At 57.7% G+C, this 27,113-nt stretch overlaps 1 protein-coding gene across 2 annotated transcripts in view; it reads right to left on the bottom strand.

Annotated features, from left to right (window-relative positions):
* The window catches only part of LHPP (phospholysine phosphohistidine inorganic pyrophosphate phosphatase), a 119,029-nt gene that overhangs the window by 39,163 nt on the left and 52,753 nt on the right, over positions 1-27,113 (bottom strand). Inside the window, exon 7 of one of the 2 annotated variants that reach the window (XM_047824348.1) lies at positions 24,164-24,418. The exons of the other annotated variant lie outside the window; for it this stretch is intronic. Coding sequence (XP_047680304.1) covers positions 24,268-24,418 — 151 coding nt within the window. The 3' untranslated portion in view covers positions 24,164-24,267. Of the gene's footprint in view, positions 1-24,163; positions 24,419-27,113 lie in introns of those variants that run through there. 2 annotated transcript variants of the gene reach the window in all.

Genomic DNA, 27,113 nt, shown 5'->3' with positions numbered 1-27,113 from the left:
TCTGTGTGTATGATGCCCAATGTCCAGGGGTTTTAGTTGTACTTAACTGGAAGAATAGGAAAGGTGCTTTTACCCCACCTTGTTGGAAACACAAATCTCTACAAACGCTCTTCCCGGTTGGGATTTTTCCTCTTGCAACCAGGGTGGATCTTGGGTAAAGCCATGGTGGGTTATCTGACAGAAGACCCCTCCAGCTCCCGAGGTTCCTCAGGAAGGAGCTGGGCTCCAGTCCCCTCCCCAGCCAGGCCAGGCTCCCTCCGGTGACAGCCCCTTCCTCGTCTCCGGGCTTGACGGTGAGAGCACCACACGTGCTCCGTGAGCGTAAAAACCAAACACCCACCAGAAGGTCCACTCTTAGTCTTGGCTACTTCTGCCTTTACTCTCCTGGGAGGAAAACGCGCAGCCATAGGGTTCCTCGTGCCAGGCCGACGAAAGGGATATTTTTAGATTTCCCTCTCCCACAGCTAAGCCTCAGCAATCTGGTCTTTTCCCTGTGGCCCGTATCGAAAACGCAGATGAATCCGTTTCAGAGCTGACAACTACATTCTGTAAAACTGTACATAAAACACAATCTCAATTGTGTTTAAAAAATACTAAAAAGGGAGGGGGGGGGGGCGCTGGAAGAACACATTCCAAAGTGTGAATTCACGTCATTGGTGGATCACAAAAGGATTTCTTTGAGCGGCTTCTTTCAGACTGGTTACCATTTCCAAAGTTTCCATATGAACTTATCATGTGTATAAAATTAAAACTCAAAATTTTAAACCAAAAACAATCCTCTCCCCTCCAAGATAAACAAACCAGAAACTCTCTGAAGCCACCACAGGCTGCTTGTCTCCTTGTGGACCCGAGTGTATTCCTCGACGCCACGAGCTGTGATCAGGACAGGACCGGGATGGGGTCACATGCAACGCAAACCGGCCCCAGGGCCTGGAGAGTGGACGTCGTGCCTCTCCCCTGGGCGCCTGAAGCTGCCCTCTTGCCCAGCCCCGAGGCCGACACCTCGGGGGGCACCGCCTCAGGGCGTCACTCTACGGATGTGACTGAAGATTCTCCCCGTGGAATGTACTCGGGGCTCCAGAGTCAGTGGCACAAGTCCTGTGCAGGAGCACTAAGGCCCGCGATTAGTGCCACCAAAGGATCAAAAGAGCAGCAAAACCCAGTCCTTCCAAGAATCAGTCCCCCCGCCTGACCCCCCCCCCCACCTCCGACTCGCCAGAGGAAGCCCTCTAGGACAGAGACAAAAGAACGGCCCGTCATCCTGCGTGAGATAGCGCCACAGCAAGATGGCCTGGAGCCCGGGCAGACGAGGGCCCACACGGGACATCTTCCCCGCTAGACACATCCTCGGCCCCGCCGCCACACCCCCTCTGTGGCCTTGGTGGGTGGCCTCCGTTTCAGCAGGCAACTTGGGTTGTGGCCTCCCTGGAAGGCTGCGGGCCCTGGGGGAAGCCAGACGGCCCCCCGGCTGGAAGTCTGGGACCCACCGCCAGGCCAGGGCAGGAGAGCAAATACAGCTAAGAGCCAGCTGGTGTACATCACGGGCAGGTGCCCTCAGACACACCCAGACTCCCCCAGCAGACCGTCAGTGCCGCCGGGGGGCCAAAGGGCAATAGGGAACCGGCACTCCCAGAATCCAGGGCAGAAGCAGCAAACCTTCTAAGAGTTGAAACCATCTTGAGATGGAACCATCGTGCAGGAAGCCACGCCCACCCCCAGAAATCCCCCGACAGCGTTCTCCACCGTCACTTCTCTCTTCGGATGCCTCCTTCTCTCTGCTATGGTAGCGTGTGGAAACCTGACTCCCTGTCCCTCTGCTATCTGGAAACTTCCTCTCAAGCCCTCAACTTCCTCTCACAGAGGCAGAGCCACATGGGGACCCCTGTGCTCAGTAACAGCTGTGGAGAAACCACTGACGGCCAGTTGGGGGAGCAGGCCAGGCCACTAGCTGCGTCTTTATTTATAACTTCTTTTACTTCCAGTGTTAAGGCCCCGCAACTCTGACCAAAAAGGTCGAGAGAAAAATGAATGCCTTGACATTTTTTCCAAACATCCTCTCAAAGAGCTCTTGGCAAGGGAACTTGGTTTTGCTGAGAGCATGAGAATGTCTGCGGCCGCAGAGCCTTCCTTGGATGGGATCTATTTTTGTTTGGTGAGACAGCTGTGTTCTGCTAGGCTCAACACTTGGGACTATAAAGGAAAAACAAAACATGGAAATGGGGACAAAGAGTTGTGGCAAAATAAGAGTGGGTCTTGGGCCGTTCTGTTCCATGTCTGGTGGGCGGTGAGTGCCCCTGGCTGCCGCTCCCGGCCCCGACAGGGCGGGCCAGCACACCAGGTCGGCCCCTCTGCCTGATCTTTCCCTGCAAGCCTCTCCAGGAGGTTCTGTGTCTGAACTGAACACACACAAGCCACGCGCATCCACCCACCGGAGAGGCCGGGACTCCCTATAACCACGAGGAAGACCCAGAGCACGGCTTCCAGAGTCACACCGCCGGGGGCTGAGCCACGTTCGCCTCCCACCGTGGGTCCTGGGCACGCGACTGACACCTCCCCGCTCTCTGCACCTCTCCCGGAAAGTGGGGTTACGATCAGGGCCTGTGCCGAGCGATGCGTGTACGTGCATCGAGGCGCGGAGCACGGGCTACATGCGAGTTTGTTGTGCGTGTGGGTAGCTGGTAAGCTCCTTAGGGACAAAGGTGCCCAACGGCCATGAGAGGACATCCACTAGGGAGGACACGGGGAGTCCTTCCAGCTGCTGCTCCCTGACACGGGGCTCGGATTCCAGAAGTGTCATCGTGACCTCCTCCCCCTGCAAAGGCCACCAAGTGCACTGCCAGGGAGCCGCTGGGCCCATTCGCTGGTCCAGGTGGCCCGGCAGCTGCAGAGCGGCCCTCGAAGGGGCTGGTGCAGCTGTCCAGTCGCAGCAGAAGGCAGGGCTAAGTGGCTCCTTCTCTCTCACAGCCCTGACTACCGCCCTGTGACCCTGAAGCACCAGGCGCACAGAAAGGACACGGGAAGAAACTGGACAGTCTCCACCTGACCATTCTTAGAATCAGGACACACAGAAAGGAGGGGCTCGGGGCTGTAGCCCTTGCTCGCTTCCGTGTTTCCCCTCACCCACCCCTGCACGCACCCTAAACTCCCTAGACCCCCTGCGGCCCCCTCCATGTTCCGTCCACATGCTCCCCACTCAGCCCGAGACCGCCGTGTGGGGACCCCCCCCCCCCCGCCAGTCCACTCCTGTGCCCCTTGCCCACAGTGGCCAGCCTCACCTAATGTCACTGCAGGATGGGAAGGACACCTGGCCCCATCAATGGCCTTGCCAGGGGTGAGCCCACCGGCTTCAGCCCCACCCCCAAGACCAGCAGCCCTAGCTCCCGGCCAGGAAATAGATTTTCCAAACGGACAGTGATTTACTCGAGGACAGAAATCACTTACGTATCCTTGCTTCCCCAATTCCTGGGGACACGGGAGTTTGCGCACAAAGTAGACACAAGAAGCTACACGTCGACTCGCACCCCTAACACAAAGGGGGTGGTACGCACGCGTTCTGAGGGCGCATCAGTGCGCCTGTGGGGCTGAGTGCTACCGCTGGTTCAACAGGCATCTGCTGAGCACCAGGCCCTGATCCGCAGCTGCTGCTGCTGCTGGTGGCTGCTTCCTTCCTTCATCAGCTCAAAACCAGGTGTGGGGTGCATTCCAGGCCCCCCTGGCCTGGACGCCACGGCTGCAAAAACGAAGAAGCCTGGGTCTGGGAGCCCAGCTGCTCCCGGGCCTGGCGCAGAGAGGGACCCGTCAAGAGAGCCCTAGCCAGGGAACGAACGAGGCTGGGATCCTTCCGCACACCGACCACCCGTCTCACAGGCTGCAGAGTAATTTGCCAACATGTCTCGGTATCTTATTAGATTAGGGAACAAAACAGAAGCATCTTCTCTAGGGAATAGATGAGCCACAGACTCTGCACTCCATCTTTGATGAAATGCAGATTTCTCATGAAAAGAAAAGGCTTGGTTTTAAAAACATACAACAGAAACGAGAAAGGATAGGAATATGCAATGCACAGAAGGGGAAGAAAATCAGTGACCAAGGAAGATGAGAAAAAAACCTTTAGTCTCATTAGTAATCAGAGACGGTAACATTTTTATTTTTATCAATGGAGACATTTTTAAGAAACTGGGGTGCCTGGATGGCTCAATCAGTTAAGCACCCGACTTGTAATTTCAACTCGGGTCATGATCTCATGGTTCGTGAGATTGAGCCCCACATCGGGCTCTGGGCTGACAGTGCAGAGCCTGCTTGGGATTCTCTTTATGCCTTTCTGTCCCTCCCTTGCTCTCTCTCTTTCTCTCTCAAAATAAATAAACAAACTTTAAAAAATAAAAGGAAACCGATGATAACCACTCCCTGGTACGAGCTGGTGAGGACGTAAAGGTATGGAGCACATGCGGTCCACGCTGCAGATGGGGTTACAACAGCCACTGGGTGGGAGAATTCTCCAGAAGCACCAACAACCTTAGAATTCTGCATATCTTTTGACCAGCAATTCCATGTGCGCCTAGAACAGGGGCTCAGGAATGCCCACGGTTTTACTATCAGCAAGAGAAAACGTAACTCGCTACATTGAAATTTTGAGAGAATAAAGAGGCTAACAGCCACAAAAGAGTGATTCGCCTGCCTTGAGGCAACTAGAAGATGGGATAAAATATATGAAATGATAGTATGTGGGCTCTGGACGACGGGCAGGGCAGGACTGTGGTCCCAGACGAGGCCAGCCCCCCAGCGGCCCCATGCGGGGGAAAGGGGGCCCACCCACACTCTCCGCAGCCCTACACCTCGCCTCCCGGGCTGTGGGAGGGTCAGGTGACCTCAGGGGCCCCCATCTGGGGAGGAGGGGTGTCTGACACCCCCACCCACCACCCGCCCAGCAGACTCTGTCTGAAGAGGGTGGCCTCCCCCAGCATTCTCTGGCCCCGCCGGGGGATGCTGGCCTTGTGGGAGTGGGGTGGGGGCCGCAGCCCGGCCCAGCCAGATCTTTCCTCTTCTCTACTATGGAGAGGGAGAAGAGGCCGCACAGACCATCCCTCGCTCAGCCCCACTGGCTGGCACAGGAGAGAGTGGGCCCTTGGGAGGGAGAGAGCACAGTGGCGGTAAGAGTGGCGGGGTTCTGGGGCGCCTGGGTGGCTCAGTCAGTTAAGCGTGCGACTCGATTTCGGCTCAGGTCGCGATCTCCCGGGGCATGAGTCCGAGCCCTGCGTCGGGCTTCACACGGACTGTGCAGACGTGCTTGAGATTCTCAGTCTCTCCTCCTCTCTCTGCCCCTCCCCTGCTCATGTGCTCTCGCTCTCACTCTCTCTCTCTCCCTCTCAAAATAAACAAATAAACTAAAAACAAACAAACAAAAAAGAATGGCAGGATTCAAATCCTGGCCCAGCACTCCCCTGCTGGACGAATTCTAACCAATAACTCAACCCCTCTGGGTCCGGCTTCCTCATCCGTGGAAGGCGACTAGAATGCCGGCTGTGTCGAGCTGAGGTCCGGAGTCAGGGAATGAGTCTGTGCAATGCTCACCCAGAGTCTGGCACGCAGTGGGGACTCAGTAAGCGACAGCTGTTCTTATGACGTGTCATCTTCTCCCCTCGTGTGTGTGCCAGCCCTGACCAGCCATGTGGTCCCCACGGAGATATACCCTGTACCTGTTTGCCTCATTCCTCCACTGACGAACCTGGTCCTGTCTGGGAATTTCTGCCAGAGTTGCAGAATCTCTGGGGTCCAGAGACGGGAAGGTGCGCAGAAATGAACAAGGGAGAAGAGCCAGCGCTGGGACCCCCGTATGCACCAGACCCAGAGCCGGCGTGGTGGGGACAGCCGAGATGCTGGCCCCACCTGGCCCTGCCCCCACTGGGCCCGGCTCATCCGGCCCCTCCCCCACCTGGCCCTGCCTCCATCTAGTCCTGCTCTCTCACGCCCTGCGCCATCCACCCTGTGTCCTCCAGAGCCCCTGTCAGTGACAGTGACAGTGACAGCAGCAGCAGCAGCATTAGCTGAGCGTGTGCTGTGGACCGGGTGCTATGTCAAGTCCTCCAAGCGCATGATTTTACTCATCATATGCCCGTTCCATAAGCCGGTCTTCAAGTGGCTCGGTAACTTCTACCTGCCAAAATCGTACCAGCTCAAGTGGTGGAGACAGCTCAGGCCAGCAAGGACCCTGCCACACTCCCTCCCGACACAGGCTCCAGGGCTCCTGCTGTCTGCACCCGAATCCCTCCCAACGGAACCCCGTGGTAGCTGTCTGAAGGGGCACCTGCTTCCCAGGGGACAGGGCTACAAGGACAAAAGGAGGTCCCTGTCCCTCCCAGAGTGCCGCTGCTTTCCTGGGCAGGAAGAGGACAGATTCCAGACAGATTAGCCTGTGGCAATCCCCCCGTGGACACTGCCTGCTGAGGCGGCCGCTTATCTTGGGCTCCGGATGGGGTGGGGGGGCTGGCGGGCCGACCTCCGTGCAGCTCACGAAGCTGGTGTTACCAGGAACCAGGCAACACAGAGGAACAGGGGCAATCCTGACCTGAGCGTGCAGCTGTCAGACTTTTCCTGAGGTTGGGAAGGGGTAGAGAGAAGACAGGGGTGAGGTCTGGAACGTTCTGTATTAGTCCTTTTCCTGGACACACAGGGTTCCTTTTCCTGGACACACAGATTTGGAGACGGTATAAAAGCCCCAGACAACCAAGGGCATCTAGATGTCCTGGCTGGTTTCCCTCAGCATCAGCCCTGGACACGGCGTCTGGGCACTGGCTGTGCTCCTCTGGTCTCTCCTGCCACCTGCAGTCCTCCACACCCAGGAGGCCCAACTCCCCAACGCTGGATGGACCCGGGAGGGCCCACGGGGAAATAGCACAAGTCCCACTTTCTCCCCGAGGGCAGTGAGAAGGGCACAGGGATAGGCTGGCTGCAGGTGCAGGGGGCGGAGCAGGAGGAAAGGCCCCCAAAACTTCCGAGGCTGGGGTAGGAGACTCCATATCCCCCCGAGTTTGGTTTTTAGTTCAACAAGCGGATTTCTCTTTCTCTTTCTCCAAGATCTGCTTTGCCAGGTGGAGTCCACTGAGCCAGAACCCAAGCTGAGCACCGGGGACAGCCGAGTCACAAGATTCTGGCTCCCCTGGTGTGGCGGTCATCAGTCGGGTGCCTGCCTCAGAGCCCCGGGGGGGTAAGTGTGGGTGCCGACCCCACCCCCTGGGCGGTAGGGGGCAAGCGCTCGGTCCAGCGACCCAAGGTGCAGAATCCAAGAGCTTTAGGCGGCCACGGAGCATTGAGCCAGCCCTCATTATCAGCTCGGAGGGCCAGCTTAAAGGATAGCCTGGTAATTGCAAGGTTTTTTGTAAATGTTAATTAAGGTTGCCTTAATTAGCCCAGAACCCGTTGATCTATGGATTATATTAGGTTTATAAGTGTAATTACCTTAACAGGCATATGGATTACAATTATGTTCCAATTAAACCCCAAGCGTATAGTGTATAAATCAGCAAGGGGGTCCTCCTAATTCTTCAGGGATGGGCGGTTAAAATGCTGGGGCTTTAAGGGCCTTATGCTGGGGCTGGTCCTTCACAGGCTCAGGGGCACTTGGGGGTTTGGAGCAAGGGGGAGAGGAGGTGCTCGCATGATCTCTGGCGTTTTCCAAAGGATGGTGGCCACACGTCCAGTCCGTGTAGGCCTGATTTAGAAACGATCGCCTCGGCGGTGAGGCAGGGACAGCAGGGCCCCAGGATTAAGAGCTGTGCCCAGCCTGGCCACTGGAGCCCCCCTTTCTTCCCTCCACCCATTAATTATGACGCTCAGCCCCTCCAGGCAGAGATGGTTTTCTCTCCTTATCTCTGGAGAGGGCTAATGAATATTATTAACCTACTTTCCGGGATGGGGAGTAGGGAGGCCACAGGGCAGGTGGGCACAGAGGGCAGGGCCCCCTCTTCTGATAGGGCGATGAGTGCCCAGAACCCCCACCCGACAGCCTGGAAAATGGATGGTCGTAAGGCGGACAGCAAGGAAAGGTTCCAGAGGACAACCCGGCAGAGCAGGGAGACAGAACGGGAAGTGCCTGCAGCAGGGGGCGGGGGTGAGGTATGAAGTGTCCTGGGGCCTCGGGATGCTGGACCTGCTTGCGGGGTCCCTCCTACAACCTGCAAGACCGTAGAGCAGGCGGCCGGGGCACGGCGCCCTCTGGATGTCCCAGCACAAGCCCCGGCTCCGAGGGGAGATTGGCAGCTCGGCAGGTGGCCAGAGGTGGGAGCCCGGGGCTGGGCCACACTGCTCGTTAAGGAGGCCCACCAGGGGACCCCACTGGGTCCCTCACATCTGTGGACTTTCTTCCCGCGGAGGCCAGGCCAGCCAGGCAGGAACCACCAGCATCAGAACCTCAGAAGGCTGGGGGTCACTTCTCCACCCTGGCAAAGGTGGCCGCCCCCACCCACTTTGGCTCTTGTGGATCTGAATCTCCTACTCAGGACCGCATCCCATCAGCTGGCCCTCACCTCCCTGAGATTGTGGAGGGGAGAGTCCCCTCCAGAACATGCAACATGAGAGAACAGCCCATGGGGCGGCAGGGGCGGGGACAGGCTTCCATGAGGGCACTGGGATGTGGATGTCTGTCAATGGCCGAGTGTGACTAAAAAAAGGGCTCGGAAAGGTAGGAGTCCAGAGCCCAAGGGGTGGTAGGCAGGCTTGGAATCTGGGCGGAGTTGGGGCAGTGGGAAGGCAGGTGAGCAGGGCTCCCCACCTCTGGGGACGGGCCAGCTGGTCCTCGGTGCGACCTGCCTTCCCCCCTGCTTGGTCTCTGAGGCAGGTGGTTAATGAGGTGGGGAGGGGGGTGTGCTGTTGCCTCAGGAGCCCCAGGGGCGGATGGGAGCCGATGCTGGTGGGCGTGATAATGAAAACCAGCACCCTGGGAGACGGTGGTTCCTGTGGGCCCATTTTACAGATGGGTTAAGTACCAGTGGAGCCACAACAAGCAAGAGGACACAGAGAACTGGAGATTACCAGGTTATGCAGTGGTGGACGAGGATCTACACTGAGGCTATTGGGCTCCAGAGCTCGGCTCTAGATCCCACATAGACCAAGCTCCTCTTGGGGCACTGAGCTGGTCCCTTGCTGCTGAGGAAGGACGTCACCCCGGGGCACAGAGGTGATGGTAGGGCTGTGAGCACGCGACCCGGCTGTCTCAGACCTGTGCTGGCTGGGCCCCCCTTGCCGCCCCGGCTTCCCTTCCCCCCGCAGCTGGCATTCCAGAGCCCCTTTTCCAGAGCCTCGGCCTGGAGGGGGAAGCAGGTCTGTCTTCTCCACAGTCAGTCAGTGTGGGGAGAAGTCACGCGCACACACCCCCGGTGCAGGAAGGAAGGGCCCTGGGCACATCAACAAGCTGGGGCTGGGTCTTTACGCGGTGGCCTCCGCGTACTGCAGCCGAACCACCCCTGTGAACAGACCGCACCACGCTCTCCCTGCACCTGCACGCAACGCCGGAAGTCTTGTGAACACACAAAAGCAGAGGCACCGTTGGAACGCGAGCACTACCAGGAGAGAGAGTGGGGGTGGGTCCTCTCTCCTCTCAGCACACGAAGGGCGGGAGACAGGGGTCAGGGCTCAAACAGACGAGACCAGGGTCATCCACGAGTCCCCTGCCCCACAGGTGCCTGAGGCTGAGCCCACAAGACACAGATCGGGAAAGACGGTAAGAGACAACGGCAGTGACTGTGGACCAGGCTCCCTTGACCAGGAATGAGCTCCCCAGCACCAGAGGTGTTTAAGCCCCACTTGCAGGCATGAAGAAGAAGAGAGGAGTCCATCCAACTCCCCAGGCCCATGAGGGGCTGGGAAACGGGCCATCTGCCTTGCACGCCGAGGTCAGGACATCTGTACCACCCACTCCTTCGCGGCCAGCAATTACCATGCCAGACGCTTCACATGCACGCAACCTGATTGGATTTAATCCTCATAACGGCCCGCAAAGAGGCCTTACCATCCCCACTCACACACGAGAAAAGCAAGCCTCAGAGAGTTTGTCACTTGCCCCAAAGTGCCCCATCAGGAAGTGACCGGGCGGGAATTCAAACCCGAGCCTCTGATTCTGGACACCGGGCCCTGTGATGCAGCCAGACGCTGGCCCCGCCTGGGAGACCATTCCGTGAAGGAAAGGCCCATTCCTGCAACTCACAGCGCTGGGTGCGGCAGGAAGCCTTATCCCATGCCCCAATTAAGGGCAAAGGCTACCAAATGGTTTCTTCTGTGAGTTTCCAAGGTCTTACACATAAGCCTAAGACTGAAAAAAAAAAAAGAGAAGAGGAGAGAAGAGAAAAGAAAAAAGGAAAAAAAAGAAAAGAAAAGAAAAAGAAAAGCTGGTTTTCAGAAGGAAGGCTCAGAAACAGTCCCCCTTCTTTCCCTGATGCTTCTGAACCGAGCAGATAAGATTCACTCTTCAGATTCACTTTCATGTCCATGATACATTGCTGGAAATTGTTTTGTGGGAAAAAGCTAATTAGACTAGATTTTTTTTTTATGTTTGCTTATTTTTGAGAGAGAGAGAGAGAGAGAGAGAGAGAGAGAGACAGAGCATAAGCGGGGGAGGGCAGAGAGAGGGAGACACTGAAGCAGGCTCCAGGCTCCGAGCTGTCAGCACAGAGCCCGACACGGGGCTCGAACTCACACACCGTGAGACACGCACCTGAGCCGAGCTCGGACGCTTAACTGACTGAGCCACCCAGGCGCCCCTAGATTTTTATATTAGACTTAGTTTCCATTCAGGCCTAAATACAACAATCACCAATACTATGTACAAGTTAAAAGAGGCCATGCGCTGAAAAATGCATATACTTATTCTAAACTGTCCCCCTTCTGTTCTTTCCAGGTTGGGCAGCTTGGCCCGTGAGAAGGCCCCCGCGGAAGAGCCGGCCCCTCTGAGGCTCTGGCTGCGGGGCTGCGGGACAAACTGTGTGGCTGATCCCAACCCCGGCCTGTCGCTCAGAGCTCAAGGCTCGGAGGCCCAACCATGGCTGGGGGGCGCTCCACTTGGGCACCAAGGCAGGACGGCCCACGGCCCCCGGCCCGGCTCCCACCCCCAACGCTCCACCAGCTGCTCGGGCCCCAGACCTGTGGTCTCCCCGAGTCCCCTCCCCTGCCCTCCCCAGCCTGCCGGTCTCTGGCTCTGGACAGGTTCCAGACTCAACGATGAGATGCCCGTATGTACTTGTCTCGGTCAGTACTAGACAGACAGGCTGATGCTAATTGTGACAAAGCACCACAAACGGGGTTGGGGGGGGGGGTGTTAAAACAAAAGGAATTCATTCCCTCCCAGATCTGGAGGCCAGGAGTCTCCAAGGTGCTCCAAGCCCACACTCCCTCCACAGCTCCTGGGGAGGGTCCTTCCTTGTCTCTTCCAGCTTCTGGCGGCCCCAGGCCCTCCTTGCTCCTTGGCTTGTGGGCGCATCGCTCCGCCTCTGCCTCCGTCGACACACGGGGGACTTCTCGCCATGTCTGTCTCTTCTCTTCTTATTTTGCATTAAGGACCCCCCTGACTCCAGTATGGCAACTTAACTAATTAAATTTGCAAAGACTCTTTCCAAATAAGGCCGTGTTCACAGCGCTGCAAGCACCCTCACCAGCCTGGGTGGCCCTGCTCTGGGAAACTGTTTCTTCAGGAGGGAGACTATCAGCCCAGACCTTCCCCTCTGAGGCGATGCTGCGTCACCACGCACGGAGCCAGGGCAGGGGCCTCAGGGCCAAGGGCGGCTTTTCGGGCACTCAGCACGGGCCCCGGGGAGACCCAGAATGGAAACCTCCCCCAAGACACGGTGGGACGGAGGCTCACCCTTCGGCATGCTCAAACTTCCACCCAGCAGCCACCGGGAAGGGCGAGCTGCAGACTTTCCAGAACATCTCCTTCCTCCACAAAGACTTACATCCATAGAAATGATAAAATCCCTAAGAGAATCTAAAGTCCAAACCACTGAAGTGCAAAATTGGAAACAGTTATTTTTTAACTTTTTTTTTTAAACTTCATTTTAGTTACTTTAAGAGAGAGAGGGAGACAGAGCATGGGAGGGGCAGAGAGAGAGAGGGAGAGAGAGAATCCCAAGCAGGTCCCGCACTGTCAGCGCAGAGCCCGACGCGGGACTTGATCTCAGGAACCCTGAGATCGTGACCTGAGCCGAAATCAAGAGTCAGTCACTTAACCAACTGAGCCACCCAGGTGCACCAGAAACAGTTTTAAAACAGAAAAAAAGGCTTAAGAAAGCATATCTTTTCATCTGTAATGTTGAAGAGAAAGGAAATAACCTGAGTCTCTGTTACTGGGGGATGGGAGGAGTGAGCTAGACCGTCCCCGCTGCACAGGCACACATGGCTCCTGAAGAGCATGAGTTAGCCCCTCTACCATGGCCTTGGGGGGTGTCTGGGATGGGAAGGGAGAAAAGCAAGAAAACAATATGATTCCATTCTTTAAAGGATGTGTGTGGGCCGGGGGTGGGGGGGGGTTGGTTTACACGATGGAGCAGAGAGAGGCTAAGCAGGTTGTTAACAGAGATTATTCTGGGATGGAGGTAGGGGTAGGAGAGATGAGAGGGAATAGGTGTAGGAAATTTAAAGACCACAGTAAATACAACAATACGCGTGCTATAACGTCAAGTACAGTAAGTACACACGTAGAACACAAAACTCTAACAACAGTATTATCTACACACTGATACAAACAAGGCGTAAATACGCAGAGGGACGAGGAAGGAGAATGGGATGTGACAAAGGGAGGGGCGTCTGGGGAAGGTGAGGCTGGAGGGCAGGGGGACACATAAGACCTGCACTTGCCACAGGCCACATGAAACCACATTATTTCTTGTTCAAGGTAGGGAGCGGGATGATCGAGCGTGGGTTCTAGGTCCTTCTGCCTCCCAGGGAAGACGGACTGGAGGTGGAGGTGGCGGTGGCAGGTGGGCAGATGGAGACACAGGACCAGTCAGCAGCCACTGCCCGTGGTGGTGTGACCGAGCTCCGGCCACGGGTGGGGGTGACTCAGTGGCTGAGGAGGGTGACCGAAGGCCATGGTCCAGGTGAGCAGAGGGGACCGTGTGCTCAGTGACAGGCACGTCTAGTGTGGGGAGCCCTGGGTGGAAAGATCAGGGAGGTGGAATCCCGGGCTGGGGCACAGGAGCCTGGGGGTGGCCTCGGGGTCTGGAGGAGACACAGACATCTTGCCAACGTGGGCGCCCGCAGGGCCCCAACTGGGCAAGGGCCCTTGCGTGCTGCAACACTCCTGCACCTGGTTTATTCCCAGCACCGCACAGCTCGGCTCTCAGAGGGCGTGGCTCTGAATCCTGCCCTGCCCACTTCGCTCTGGGACCCTGGGCAGCACCCCTCCCCGCGCAGAGCCATGGTCGGTCTCCTGAACGCTCAAGCGAGGGCTCTTTCTAATGACCAGAGGACAGCGGAGGCAATGTCTGCAGCCCACGTGCCTGGCCCGCTGAGGGTTCAGGAAATGGAGCAGTGACTCCCATCGTCGTCACCAGCACCACCACACGCCCGGCTGCCGCGGCTGCTACATAACTGGGGACCAGGACCTCGCCCACCCGGTGCCCCATCCCTTGTCTGTAAGATGGGGGCGAAAGCCTCCCCTGGTTATGAGTCTTAAATGAGGGAATTCAGGAAAAAGTCCGCAGAAAGCAGCACCTGCAGAAGTGTTCCCTCCCTGCCAGCCACTGTCACCACCATCTCCATTGGCATCACCACTGTCACCATTGTCAACATCCACGCCATGGCAAAGGCCCACAGCCGTGGAAGAACAGGCCATCTTCTGACCATGAGGTGACAATGTGTCCACATCAAAAGCCATTTCTAAATGGAGGTGAAATTCACATCACATACAATTCACTATTTGCAAGTGTCACTTTAGGAGCGTTGGGTGTGTTCACAACATCAGGCACTCCCCCCCCGCCCCACCACGATCTACTTCCAGAACATTCCATCACCCCAAAGGAAAACCTGTACCTATTTTTTTGTTTATTTATTTTTGAGAGAGTGAGTGAGCGAGCACAAGCAGGGAAGGGGCAGAGAGAGAAAGGGAGACACAGAATCCGAAGCAGGCTCCAGGCCCCGAGCGGTCAGCACAGAGCCCGATGCAAGGCTCGAGCCCACGAACCGTGAGATCATGGCCCGAGCCGAAGTCTGATGCTTAACCGACTGAGCCACCCAGGCACACCTGTTAAACAGTGACTCACCAATCCTGGCTCCCCTGCAGCCCCTGGCAATCACTAATCCACCTTCTATCTCCACAGCTTTGTCTATTTTGGACGTTTCTATAAATGGAACCATGCAGTATGTGGCTTTCTGCGTCTGGCTTCATGCACCTGTACCGTGTCCACAAGGACCGACGCGGTGCAGCCTGACAGGGCCTCATCCTCTTTTATGGCTGAATAACATTCCATCGTACGGGTACACCACGTTTTGTCTCCCATTCATCAGCTGATGGGCATCTGGGCTGTTTCCACTCTGATATCATGAATAACGCTGCTCTGAATATTCGCGTACGTGTTTTTGGTGAAACATATGTTTCCGATTCTTTCAAACCTCATTGTGTATTCATTAAACCTAACGTATTTTTTTTTCTTAAAATGCCCCTTTTGCCCAACTTGTCTCAACTTCAAGCCTCAAAAAACCTGGATTCACTCTGATATGGAGGCTGGTGGACCAGAAAGACAAAGACGGCCCGGTAAATGGCGATGCCGACCCTGAGCCCGACTGTGTTCTTAGGTAAATAACTACCCTGAGGGTTGGGGCCACTGCTGGTCAGGTGTCCTGTCAGCCGCAGCCAGAGGCGTCCTGATGGGAGCAGAGGGTTATGACAGGGACCCAGGCCAGCAGCAGCAAGGAGTGCGTGTGGTGACTGACCTGAAACATTCAGGCAGGAGAACGGGAAGGCTCGGCAGCTGCAGAACACGACCGAGGAGGAATTTCAGATGGCTCCGGACTCCTCTGGGCAACTTCTCAGGCCCAAGTACGACCAAATAATTCAGCGTCTGATACCTGAGCTAAGAATACGAGCAAATACTTGGCAGGGGCCTCCCAGTGCCTGGCAGGGGCCTCGCACAGAACGCACCTCTGATAAATAAACGTGAGTGGCTGGGACCGCCATGGAAAGGCGGGACTGTGTGCAGCACCCAGCCCGGCTCCAGGCGCAGCGGGCACTAAGTGACCCTGTCCCTTAGCGGCCATCCGAGGTCAGGAGAGGCTGGCAGTCCCGTGGCGCGTCCCTTCCAACCCACCCTGCTCCTGAGAGGTGCCCCCTGCGGACGCTGCGCCCGCACGGAGTCCTACGCGTCCCAGACCTTCCCACCAGCTTGGCGGGAGGAGGGAGGACAGCCAGCCAGAGACACCCCGATTCCAAGCACACCCCTGACACACGCCTCCTCAGTGCCCCACGTCCTGCCTCCTCGTCCATCAGAGCTGTGACGACCACTGTCCATCGCTGGGCTTCCTGAGCCCCCGACGTCAGCAGAAAAGGCTGCATTTTCTCCCCGACGGAACTTCTCAAGATGACGACGTCAGCATTCACGGTAAGACCCCAGTTCCACCTGGGGATTTGTATTAATGTTCAGGAACACGTTTTTAACACGTCTCCTGTGCTTTCCGATGTTCTCACGTTCTTGAAAACCAGTACGAGGCCTCCGGAGGAGCACAGCCGGGGGCGGATGTGGGGCTGCGAGATGGCCCCGAACAGGTGAAGCGGCATAACAGCTTGTTTGGAGGCAGCAGTGATCACCTGTGGAGCTTCAGGGCTCGGGGCGGGGGGTGGGGGGGTAGGCGCGATTCTAACTACGGGACACGCATGACCATATACCCCTCGTCCGGATGAGGATGTGGAGACACGCCTGCTCGGTCGCCTGCCCCAAGGGAGCCATCTCCCATCCCCCAGAACTTCCTGGGGCACAGAAGCCCCTCTTCCTCCAAAGGGCTGGGGGCCAGGCAGGGGCTGAGGGCCTCTTCCTGTCCTGTGTGTCGGGGGGACTACGGAGGGGCCGCCCCTGGAGAAGCTCCGTCTTTGACTTGGCTCTAGGCACCGACATCCGTGGGGCGGGGGAAGACGGGATGAGGCCGGGGAGCCACAGTCCCCCGGGGAGCCGGCCCCAATGTGTGGCACATGGTGCACACGGATCGCACCTCCATGGGTGCCAGCAACCCAGGGGACCCAACTCCATGGGTGGGTCAAAATGTAGTCGGCCACCAAGTGCTGGTGTCTGTGCCGAGACGGCCACACCCTGACCAAAGGCTTGCTGGGCACCAGATGCGTTTACTTGTGAGGTCCTGTGAGGACGGCATCCTTCTCCCCACTTCAGAGATGACAACACTGAGGCCCGACCCAGGCAGCCACAGCGCTGAAGCTTGTGCTCCCAGCCCTGACCGCATCCTTCCCCTCACCCCGCACAACCTCGAGGTGGTGAGATATAAAAACACATGCCGGGTCTCCTGCAGGCAGGGGCTGACAGCCCAGAGGTGAAATCAGGGCCCGTGAAATCAAGGCAGCCGTGTCGGCTTGAGCAGACCGGCCTGCCCGTGGTTAGCATCCCAAAGGGGTTCTGGGAGGTGGCTGGGCCCACCCAGCTCCCCAGACTCTGACGGTGGAATGAGGAGGGGGCTCCCCCTGCAAATAAAGATCAGTGGCCCCTGCAGGGTGTGAATCTGACTCGATTCAGGGTCATTTCTTGGATGTGTCCCGGCCTCTGCCAAGGTCAGGGCCCGTCCAGGGCACACGGAGAACCCGAGGACAGCTCCTCACACAGCCCCTTACCCTCAATGTCCCCCTCACACCTTCTCTGCACACAACCCCCTGAAGCCCAGCCCTGGCCCCTGGGGGCGAGGGCTGTGCCCCGTCTCCAGCTCGGCCCTCGGGCCTGCCTTCATGCATACTCACCCACGTTTGGGCACCCAAGGCCTTATGGTGGGGCACTGACCTCCATTCTCAAGCGCTCGCTGTGAGTCATCCCATCTAACTGGGAGGTGGGCAGAGCTGGAAGGGACCTCAAGAGACTCTCTATCCAACTCCCACCTCTTCTGGAGGCTCCGCAAGGGGCGGGTCCCGGCCAAGTCACAGCGGCCCCCTGTCCCGCACCACCCCCTGTCCTGCATCTGCCTTAACCCTTAAGTCTCATGGTGGAAGAAAACAGGGAGACGTTTCTGACCAGCAGGTTCTTCTCGTGCCTCTGGGAATCACAGCACGTCTTGTCTATGCAGCGGGCTTAGAGTCTCGGAGAGGGAGGCACGGGCCCAACGCCAGGACATGTGATGCTGGGTGGGCCTCCTCCAAGGGCTGGGGGGGGCAAAGCACCACTCTGGCCTCTGACTTGGTAGGTGGCGCCCTGGTTCCCGCCTCAACAGGGCCAGGGCCGGGGCTATGGCTGCCTCTATAGGAGCTGGGCCCACTGGGAAAACAAAGACTCTTCTCCCTTCTTCTTGACTTGCCTTTCCCCAGCTCTTGTCGCTCTGGCAAACTCCCCTTCACCCTTCAGAACAGCGCTCAGGCTCCACCTTTCCAGGGAGACCCCATCCACCCTCTGGGCTCACTCTGCGTCTGTGGGCTCAGCCCCCATGCCATCCAGCCCGAGAGAGAGAAACTGCCTGTTTTTACACCGGCTCCCTGCCCCGTGGACCGAAGGTTTCTGCAAAGCCAGGTCGTCCTGTTCCTCTGGCAGGAGCAACACTCAGGGAGTGTTTGCAGGGTGACTGAACAAACTCTGCTCGGAGAAGCATTGCTTCTCACCACGGATGCCAGGATGACCCCTCACGGTTCCAGCCACCCACCCAGCAGACCCCCCCCCCCTTAGAAGTCTGACCATGAGAAAGAACAATACATGTGGTATGATTCCCTTTACAGTAAGTTCCAGAACAGGCAATCTCATCTCTGCTTTGAGAGGTCATCAGGGTGGTGATTATCTCAGGGAACAAAGTGACTGGAAGAGACTCAGGGGCGGGGGGGGGGGGGGGGGGGGAGGGCTGGTCACGTTCTGCTTACACAGGTGTGTTCGCTTAATAAAAATTTGTTAAGCTTTTTACCTAAGTTCTGTACACTATTCTGTATGTTACATGTCAATAACAAGCTTTAAAAATCTAAAAAGAATCCTGACCTCCGTAAATGGAACCCTGGCACAGAGGCTAACAGTAGCCAGGGGTGCGTGGAGGCCGCTCACCCCACCCCCATTAGTGCGGCCAGTGCTGCAACTCACGGGTGCCAGTTCCCTGCCCTTTGCCCCTGCTGCCCACACCGGTGAGGGCACAAGGCCACCCCGTGAGGAGGGTAAATCCAGGGCTGGCTGTGCCCCACCAGCCTGGGCAGGGGTGAGGCAGGAAGGAGAGGGACTCACAAACCCTCCCCCAGGATCTCCACGGCCACCTGCCAGTACACACTCATGGGACAGGTTTGTGGCCGTGGCCGCTGAAGCCCGCCTGTCACTCTCTGCCATGTGTCCTTCCCTCCGTGCCAGCAACTAGTCTGCTCCTGGTCTCCAGGGGCTCCAGGCCGGCAGGCATGTGGGGGTGGGGGGGGGACACAATCCCTCCTACCCAGGGGTTCTAGAGAGGGGAGACAGGATGGGATGACAGGGCTTTCCCTGCACCCAGCGGACCAGGAGGAACATGCCTGACTCTGACCTTCTCTGTCGCTCAGGTCAGCCCGGGGTAGAGGGCAGGGGGGGCCTCCAGCCTGCCGTCCTGCTCTGGCTGGGCTGGCAGCTTCCCGAACAGGCTCCACCCCGGGGGGAACTTGGCTGGGTCCCGGGGAGCTTGGCTGGGAGGCCAGGAGGCTGCAGTTCTGTGAGAGCACGACCACGTCCCAGGGACAGGAGCACGCTCGGATGCGAGCGACTCTGAGTACGATCTTAAATCCAAAGCCAGGGCTTCACGATTTCATTTAGTACAACTTTTTTTTTTTTAAGAAACAGGCAAAACAAAACACTAACTGTGATTCCCTGTGGGAGGTAGGATTGTGGATTTTCCTCCTTGTGCTTTTCTGAATTTTCCTAAAAAGGTATGGATTTCTTTCACGATCAGAAAAATCCCATTAGTTTTTTTAAAAAGAAAAAAAAAAACCACATTGGAGGCCTTATCAAAAACGTTACCCCCCCCCCCCACTCCGAGGATTAATGGAGTTCTTCCAGGTAAAAATGGCTTTTCCGTGTGCCGCTGCGGGTGCTCCGGCCCAGACAGGCCCCGCTAAACCCACCACACGGCAGATGAGAAACGCAAGGTACACCCCAGCACGCGCTCAATACCAACAACTGAATTCGTGCTGGGAGCAGCTCTGGCAGCCGAGATGTTCCATCTTGAGGGAAAGGCCCTGAGCCCAGAAAGACACCCTGTTCCCAGGCTCCTAAGTCTCAGCCTCCCTGGGGCATCTCTGCTTCGTCCCACTGGCACGATGGCTCCCAGATGGGGTGTGCAGCCCCAGGTGTGGGCGACACGGCCTCAGGCTGGCCTGTGCCGGCAGAGGGCGTCCAGGACAGATGGTACCTCCCTCCGGCCGCTCATGAACTCAGGTCCCTGTGGGGCGTCTCAGTCCCTCTCTCCAGTCCCTGCATACAGAGGCCAGAGAAGCTCAGGCAAGGCCAGAGCGGGCCTGATGTGGGAGGGCAGCTCCAATCTGTGAGATTCCATGAGAGTGGGAGCCCCCCGGGGAGCCCCTAGATGCCCCTCGACACCACGTGCCATGGACAGCCCCAGCACTCAGACTGGAAACAGAATGCCAGTGCCCACGAGCTGCTGTGTGCTCTTGGTGGGGAACCCAACTTTTCTGTGCCTCGGTTTCCCCAACTGTAAATGGGGATATAGTAATACTCGCCTCCTCAGGCTGTTGTGATCATTATCTGTAAACATGTAAGTCAGCAAGTAAGTGGAAGTCACCCTGCGTCAGAGCCCCACTGATGGCCCCATTCAGAGTCACAGTACCTCCAGGCTGGCCCCAGCAGCAGACCCGGGCCCCAACTGCCTTCGGTTGTCCAGTCGGGTCTAATAAGGCACCAAGAGAAGGTTGGGAAGGCAAATGCATGACGATGGCCTTTGGTGACTCAGCCTCCGAGCCCACACGGGCTTCCACTTCCAGGAGTGTGGGCGCAGGTGTATCTCAGGAGAGCCCCTCAAAGCCCCCTCGCTCCTTCCATCCATCGGGACGGGGACCAAGTGTGGACACAGGCTGCAGCCTGCTCTGCCACCAGGACACTCTGGCTCCAACTCTTGGGAGAGAAAAGAGCCCAGAACCTAGGACTGGGCTCAAGGAGACAGGAGAGAGGACAGGTGTCTTCTATAAACTGCCAAGCACTCTGATCCACCGGTCTTGGGGCCCATACCTGTGCAGCCCCTTGGGGCTGGGGGCCACATCAGGGCCTGCTGGAGACGATGCGTGTGCTCCCCACAGCCGAGGCCCCTGCAGGCCCCAGGCGCCGAGCTGCACGGGAGCACCAGGAACCATGGCGGTTTTCCAGGCAGCCAGAGTGGGCAGCTGGGTGCGAGACGTCGGCCCCCACCAGCCCAGGGTCCTCTGCAAAATCCCCACTCAAACTGTGGAGAGCAGAACAGAGTAAACGGAGCAGGCTGCAAGGGGGGCCAAGAACACGAGACGGGGTCACATCAACAGTGGGGGGGTACCAGGTGGAAGGGGCCAGCCCTCTGAGGCACTGTGTCCTGTGTCAGCAACTTCCCCCAGAACATTCTGAGAGCAGATCCAGAGGTGAATGAGAGCGGGGCTCTAGACCGTAGCAGAAGGTCTCTCCTTGTGCGGCTCCCCTGCTCCCAGCCCAGCCCAGCCCCGGGAGAGACCAGAAAAACGCCAGCACACGGTGGGGACCCGGGGCCACGGGGACCAGGAGGGACAGGGTAGGGCCATGTGCTCAGGCTGCAGGCCCCTGCTTGGGTGGGAGGCACCCCAGCCTCGGGAGGCCGGACAGCACAGGTGCACCCAGAGCATTCTCCCCGAAAAGGGCTCACACATCCACACCAGTACAGCAATGCCACAGAGTCGGTCAGGCCCGAGTGCCTGGAAGTCAAGTCCCTGCCTCCACAGTTATCCTGGGGCCCGAGTTTCCTCCAATAAAAATAACACTACCAGTATTCGCTGGGCACTCACTCCATGCCAGGAAGCGTGCTGAATGCTTTCCGCATGTTCTGTTCTGTTCTGTTCTCCCCAACCTGAGCATCGATCCTCTTAGTATTCCCATTTTAAAGATATGGAAATTGAGGCCTGAAGTGACGGGAGCAGGATGGGAAGACGGACAAGTGGCTTTGACTGGAGATGCTTTGCTCCAGCGTCCCCAACCCGCACCCTGGGGATGGGGGGGGCATTCTGGTTTCAAGATGGTCGCTGAGCCACAGGGAACAGTTGGGGGCGCTCTGCTTTGCCTCACGGGCACCCCACAATTCCTCAGACCACGTGGCTCTCCCAGAAAGAGGTCACGCAGAACCGGTCTACACTAGAAGTCTGTCTGCCCAAGCGGCAGCAACAGTATTCTCCGATCCCATGAGGCCGAGCTAAAAATAACTCCATCCCGACAATATTTTGAGAAATAAAGTGCCTTGAAATGTCATGGGAGGTAGCACAAACTTCTCAGGAAGTGCTTCCTTCCTCCGCCACGCCTCTGTTGCAGGAATTGAGAGGCAATCAGGGCATGCACTGGTGAGCACACCCAGGCTCTAGGATGCAGTCAGCTTTCCAACAGCTGAAGGAGCCGGGCAAGTCAGAAGCCACTCGGAGGCTTACTTTTCTGTGAGATGGGGTGGGCGGAAAGGACCCGGAGAGTTCCCGAGGGTTCTCCTAGATGTGTGAGTCTCCATGGAGTATCCGTCCCCATACCTTCACCGTCACCGGTGTCTTCCAGATCTGCACTGCCAGCCCTTCGTGGGCAACCACGCGGTCCGGGGCAGACGTGCGTGGGCCTCTGTCTCAGGGGAGGGAGGCCTGTCCACCGTGTTCCCCTCGGCCAGGGGGGCGCTGAGGGGGGCTCGGAGCAGCAGTCTGCTCTCCTGAAGCTGCCGGGCGTGTGCAGACCAGGGCCTCGCAGCATCAGGCCTCTCTTTTCCTCACATCAAACATCCCACAGGGAGAAGAGAGGGCAACCGGGAGACGGCACTCTGGGAAGCAGAAGGGGCAGTGGCAGGGCCGTGAGACCCGCCGAGGCGAGACCTGCAGACCGCGGGGAAAGCGACAGCAAATGGCAGGGTGCTCAGCAGACCCCGCAGGGTGGGCCCAGCCCTCAGCGCCGGGGTGGGAGGCTTGGGGGGGGGGGGTCACCTGGGAAGGGGGAACTGGAATGGCCCAGAAGGGGGCTCAGTCACAGCAGAGGACAAGGACTCTGCCAGGTCCTAAGAGGGTGTTTTCATCACCTGGGCCACACCTCCAATCTGAGCCCAACCTACACCCCATGTCTCTGCTCTGTGGCGGCTCACGCTTGGGGGTAGAAACCCACACACGCTTGTAACAGGGCAAAATAAGCCCAGAGGCTTCTGTTTATGATGCAGTCTACATTACTCACCCCTGGCTGAGATCTCCCCATCCCACCCCCGAGGCAGGAGGCACAGAAAGCAGGAAACGGGGAGCCCGGCTCTTAGGACTAACCCTCACGCTGGCCACCCGGCCCTCTGGCCTCAGTACCCATCTGTGAAATGGGAGCAGTGTGATGGATGAGATAAGGCGCAGGCATTAACCACAATGAGCGCAGCCTGTAAACAGCACCTCGAGGCAGCCGTGCTGGGACGCCAGAAAGAGTGGCGCTCACGCCAGCTGCTTCCGGCCTGGAGCGGGGAAGCCAGGCAGAAGGTGCCCTGGGAGGCCTAGTCTCCCCACCTCGCCTCTGCACGGCCTGCTCTGGGCGGGCATGCCCGCCGCCCACTCTCTGCAGCCCCGATTCACGCCTCCAGCCCGAGTCCCCACTCCTGGCAACAACAGGGAGCCCTGCCACGTGGACAGAAAGCGCTAACACCCCCAACACGTTCCTAGGCCCCCAGGAGATCCCCAAGCTCCATGTTCCCAGCACCTCTCTCAGCAGCAAGGAGGAGGCAGAGACGGCAGGTGGGGAAACTGAGTCTGGGCAAGCTCGCCTGGGATTCCAAGCAGAGGCTCTGGAGTCAGACACACCTGGTTCGACTCCCAGGCTATTACTGTTTCTGATGCTCACGTTTCTCATTTAAAACCCAGAAAACTGTGTTTACCCTGCAAGCTGGTTGCACAAAGGAGGAAAAGCCCCACTGCTTACACTTGGTAAGTGCTGGATTATTCTAAAAAGATGGCTACTGGGGTGCCTGGGTGGCTCAGTTGGTTAAGCATCCGACTCTTGATTTTGGCTCAGGTTATGATCTCACAGTTTGTGAGTTCGAGCCCCGCGTCAGACTCTGCGCTAACATCGAGGAGCCTGCTTAGGTCTCTCTCTCCCTCTCTCTCTCTCTCTCTCTCTCTCTCCCAAAATAAATAAATAAACTTTATAAAGATGGCTATTAGTTTCATTACCTGAGCGATCAGGAGGCCTGAGCCATCACCTGGCGGCCCGTAGCAGAGGCAGGAGGCACAGTCCAGGCGCCCAGCCCCTCACAGCTCAGTCCATCCATCCCCCAGGAGCTAACGGACTACTGACAGCTTCCAACCTGACCCGTCAAGAGCCACTGTCCAAGCCGATCCTTGCCGAAACCGACCCCACTCTCCCGGCTCGGAGCGGCAACACAAGATCCGTTTGTCAATACATCAGATTCCCAATGGTCTTCTGCCGAATGGGGGCCTGTCCTGCTTCCTGCCTGCCTTCAGAGAGTCCCTTCCACAGTGACACTGAAGCTCTCTGCTCCCCTCCCCTCCCCCAGCCCTGCCTGCCCTCAGCTCCCCCAGGCCTCGGCTTACAGAACCCCCCCCTCCCTGACCCGGGAGACTTGGACTTTGGCTGCAGGACACTGCAGGACAGCTGGTCTCCCTGGAGCTCCGGGGTCCCTCGGCCTGCCCACATAATTCTGCCCACCACACACGGGTCGGGGAGCAGGGCTAGAGTGTTCTCAGGCCTGCAGAGAGGAGCTGGGACACTAGGAGGCGCTACTGAGCTTCCGTCCCGGGGCGGCAGGGAGGCAGGACAGGAATTTATTTGAAACTATTTCCTATGGGGACACTGGTGCTTCCCCTCTACTAGTAGGTTCCAAACAGGTTAACCTCTTCCCCTCCTGGCTGACTCTGGCCAGAACAGGACGGGGGATGACTTCCACACGCCACCTGGATCCTGCCAGCCCCTAGATACAGTCTCCACAAGACCCGTGAGGCCTCCAGGGGGACGCTGGGGAGGGAGTCCAAGGAAGGTCAGGTCCATTCGGCTGTGAGGTGGGGCTGCACACAGGGCTGGGGTGGGCCCCTTCAGCCCCCGGCTCAGTTCCTAGCCTGCACCTATAAAAGGGAGGGTGGGGTGTGGACGGGATCTGAAGACAGTGCTCCTTGAAGCTTTCGAATGCTCGGAAGAAGCAGAACCCGCTGCCTCTGCCCAGTGGAATTCACAAGGAACCCCGATACAGACAAGACAGCTGGTCCGGCTGAACCAGGGGTAGGGCCTGGAAGCCCCACAGGATCCCCCTAATTCTCCTGAGGGGCCAGAGCAGAACTGGGGCTTGGAGCCCCGACCTGAGGACCCTGAGCCACATTCTCTGCCCTGTGGCTCGGGGCTCCCTTGGCAGCTGTGAGTGGCTCCTCCTGGCACCAGCCCCCACCCAGCAGGACCTCACAGCACACGTCCCTGGTGGCCGACTTGACTGGACTGGAGCACCTGGGTGGCTCAGCCAGTTAAGCGTCCAGCTCTTGATTTAGGCTCGAGTCATGATCTCATGGTTCGTGAGATCGAGCCCCGAGTCAGGCTCTGTGCTCACAGCATGGAGCCTGCCTGGGATTCTCCCTCTCCTTCCCTCTCTGCTCCTCCCCTGCTGGCTCTCTCTCTCTCTCTCTCAAAATGAATTAATAAACATTAAAAAAATAAAAATAAAAATCCACCGGACTAACTTAAAACCATACAGAAACAAATGGAGAGACAGTAATCACAGGGAACCCTGCACGTGGTGGACTATGGGTTCAAAGGCCAGCTCTCACCAGTATGTGACCCCAGGCAAGTTACTCAACCTCTCGGAAATAAGAATAGTTAGCCATCCCCTAGGGGGTGTTATGCTAAGTGAAATAAGACAGTCAGAGAAAGACAGATATCATACTTTCACTCACATGTGGAATTTGAGAAACTTAACAGAAGACTACGGGGAGGGGAAAGGAAAAAGATAGTTACAAAGAGAGAGGGAGGGAGGCAAACCATAAGAGACTCTTAAATACAGAGAACAAACTGAGGGTTGATGGGAGGGGTGCGGGGCAAGGGAGGGGGAAATGGGTGGGCATCGAGGAGGGCACTTGGGATGAGCACTGGGTGTTGTATGGAAGCAAAGGATTGTGGGAATCTACTCTGGAAGCCAAGAGCATACTGTATACAAGGTATGTCAGCTAACTTGACAATAAATTATATTACACAAGCAAAGAAAAGAACAGTTAACCATCCCACACAGCTGCTTTGAGAGTAAATGAACCAATTTCTGGTGCAGGGGGTCCCTTTTCTGCTGCGGCCAGTTTGTGTTTTCCCAACCACCTTAGGAAGAAGACACCTTACTTCATCACCCACAGTGAGGAAGCTAAAGCACAGAGAGGTTAGGTAACCAGCCCCTGGCGAAACAGCTGAGCTGGGATTCACAGCCCGGCAGGTCCCGGAACCTGTGTGCTTAACCACGAGGCTCCAAAGACCAGGGCACATGAGAAAATACTCAGATTCTGGCAAAGTCTTAATTTGGAACTATTTTCAAGGCCTAACTACTGCTTTATTTATTTATTTAACGTTTATTTATTTTCGACAGAGAGAGAGAGAACATGAAAGGCAGAGGGGCAGAGAGAGAAGGAGACACGGAATCCGAGCAGGCTCCATCCAGGCTCTGAGCCATCAGAACAGAGCCTGATGCGGGGCTCGAACTCACAGAGTGTGATTTTGGGACCTGAGCCGAAGTCAGACGCTTAACCGACTGACCCAACCCAGGCGCCCCGCCTAACTGCTACTTTATGCAGCCTGATCGATGAGCTCTTCCCAGCCCTGTGTAAGCCAGAGCCAGAAGCCAGGAGAGACCTCCACTCAGGCACCAGGGAGGGAGGGGACCGGGCTCATGGCAGGCTCACCTGCACCTCACGGCATCGTAAAGCCCAGAGGAGCACAGAGAGCAGCCCGCGTGGGGTCACAACGCCAGACATTCCATCCCTTGCCCTGGGCTGCGAAGCCCAGGCCCTTCCCCAGGCCCCCAGGCCCCCCTGCCCCTGGGCCAGGGCCGGTTGGGCTGAAAGGTGCCCACCTAGGCCTCCTGCCCTCGCCGCTGCAGCTTCTGATGAGCCACTGCTGTCCCCTCCCTGCCATCAGCTCTCTTTACAACCCCACATACAGGACATGCAAAAAAAAAAAAAAAAAAAATGGAGAAAAGGCTCTGGTGCTGTGCTACAAAAGACCCAGGCAGATCCTGCACCTGCTTCCACCTGCCTCCGGGGCGGGGGGGACAATGATACAAGTCCCCCGCAGTGGCCACCCAGCTGGCTCCTCGAGAGGCGTCTGCTCCTGAAACACGGGCGGCCGTACCGCGGGCCTTTCTCCTGCAGCCCGCCCACCTCTCAGTCACGCGTTGGGGCCTTTAAGGGTTTCTTGCAGCGGCAGAAGGGCTCTGCTCTGGCCAGCCCGCCATCTCCAGGCTCCCTTCCCGGGTCCCCTTGCGTCCTCAGCCCCCACCCGCCAACTCCATCATTCAGAGCCTGCAGTGCGGCCAGCCCTGTGCCCGCTCGGGGCGGGACATGACGCAGGGCAAACCCGGTCCCTGCCGACCGGGTGATCCCCTGGGCGGCCACCCTCACCCTACATCCCTCACCCCCTGCGTTCTGCATCTCACAGGGTCCTCTTTGAGCACCCCTCCTCCCAGCCCCTCTGGACAAACACTCTGTGCCCAGCACCGGCCTGGGAACTCCTCCTCCTCGACGCTGCTGAACACACAGCAGGTGCTTGCAAAGCCGAGCTGCCTCTCAGATGTGC

The sequence above is a fragment of the Prionailurus viverrinus genome, chromosome D2 (genome assembly GCF_022837055.1).
Source record: "Prionailurus viverrinus isolate Anna chromosome D2, UM_Priviv_1.0, whole genome shotgun sequence".
Classification (NCBI taxonomy): Eukaryota; Metazoa; Chordata; class Mammalia; order Carnivora; family Felidae; genus Prionailurus; species Prionailurus viverrinus.
Note: the sequence above shows the minus strand (reverse complement) of the source record. Positions and strands in the feature narration are given on the sequence as shown.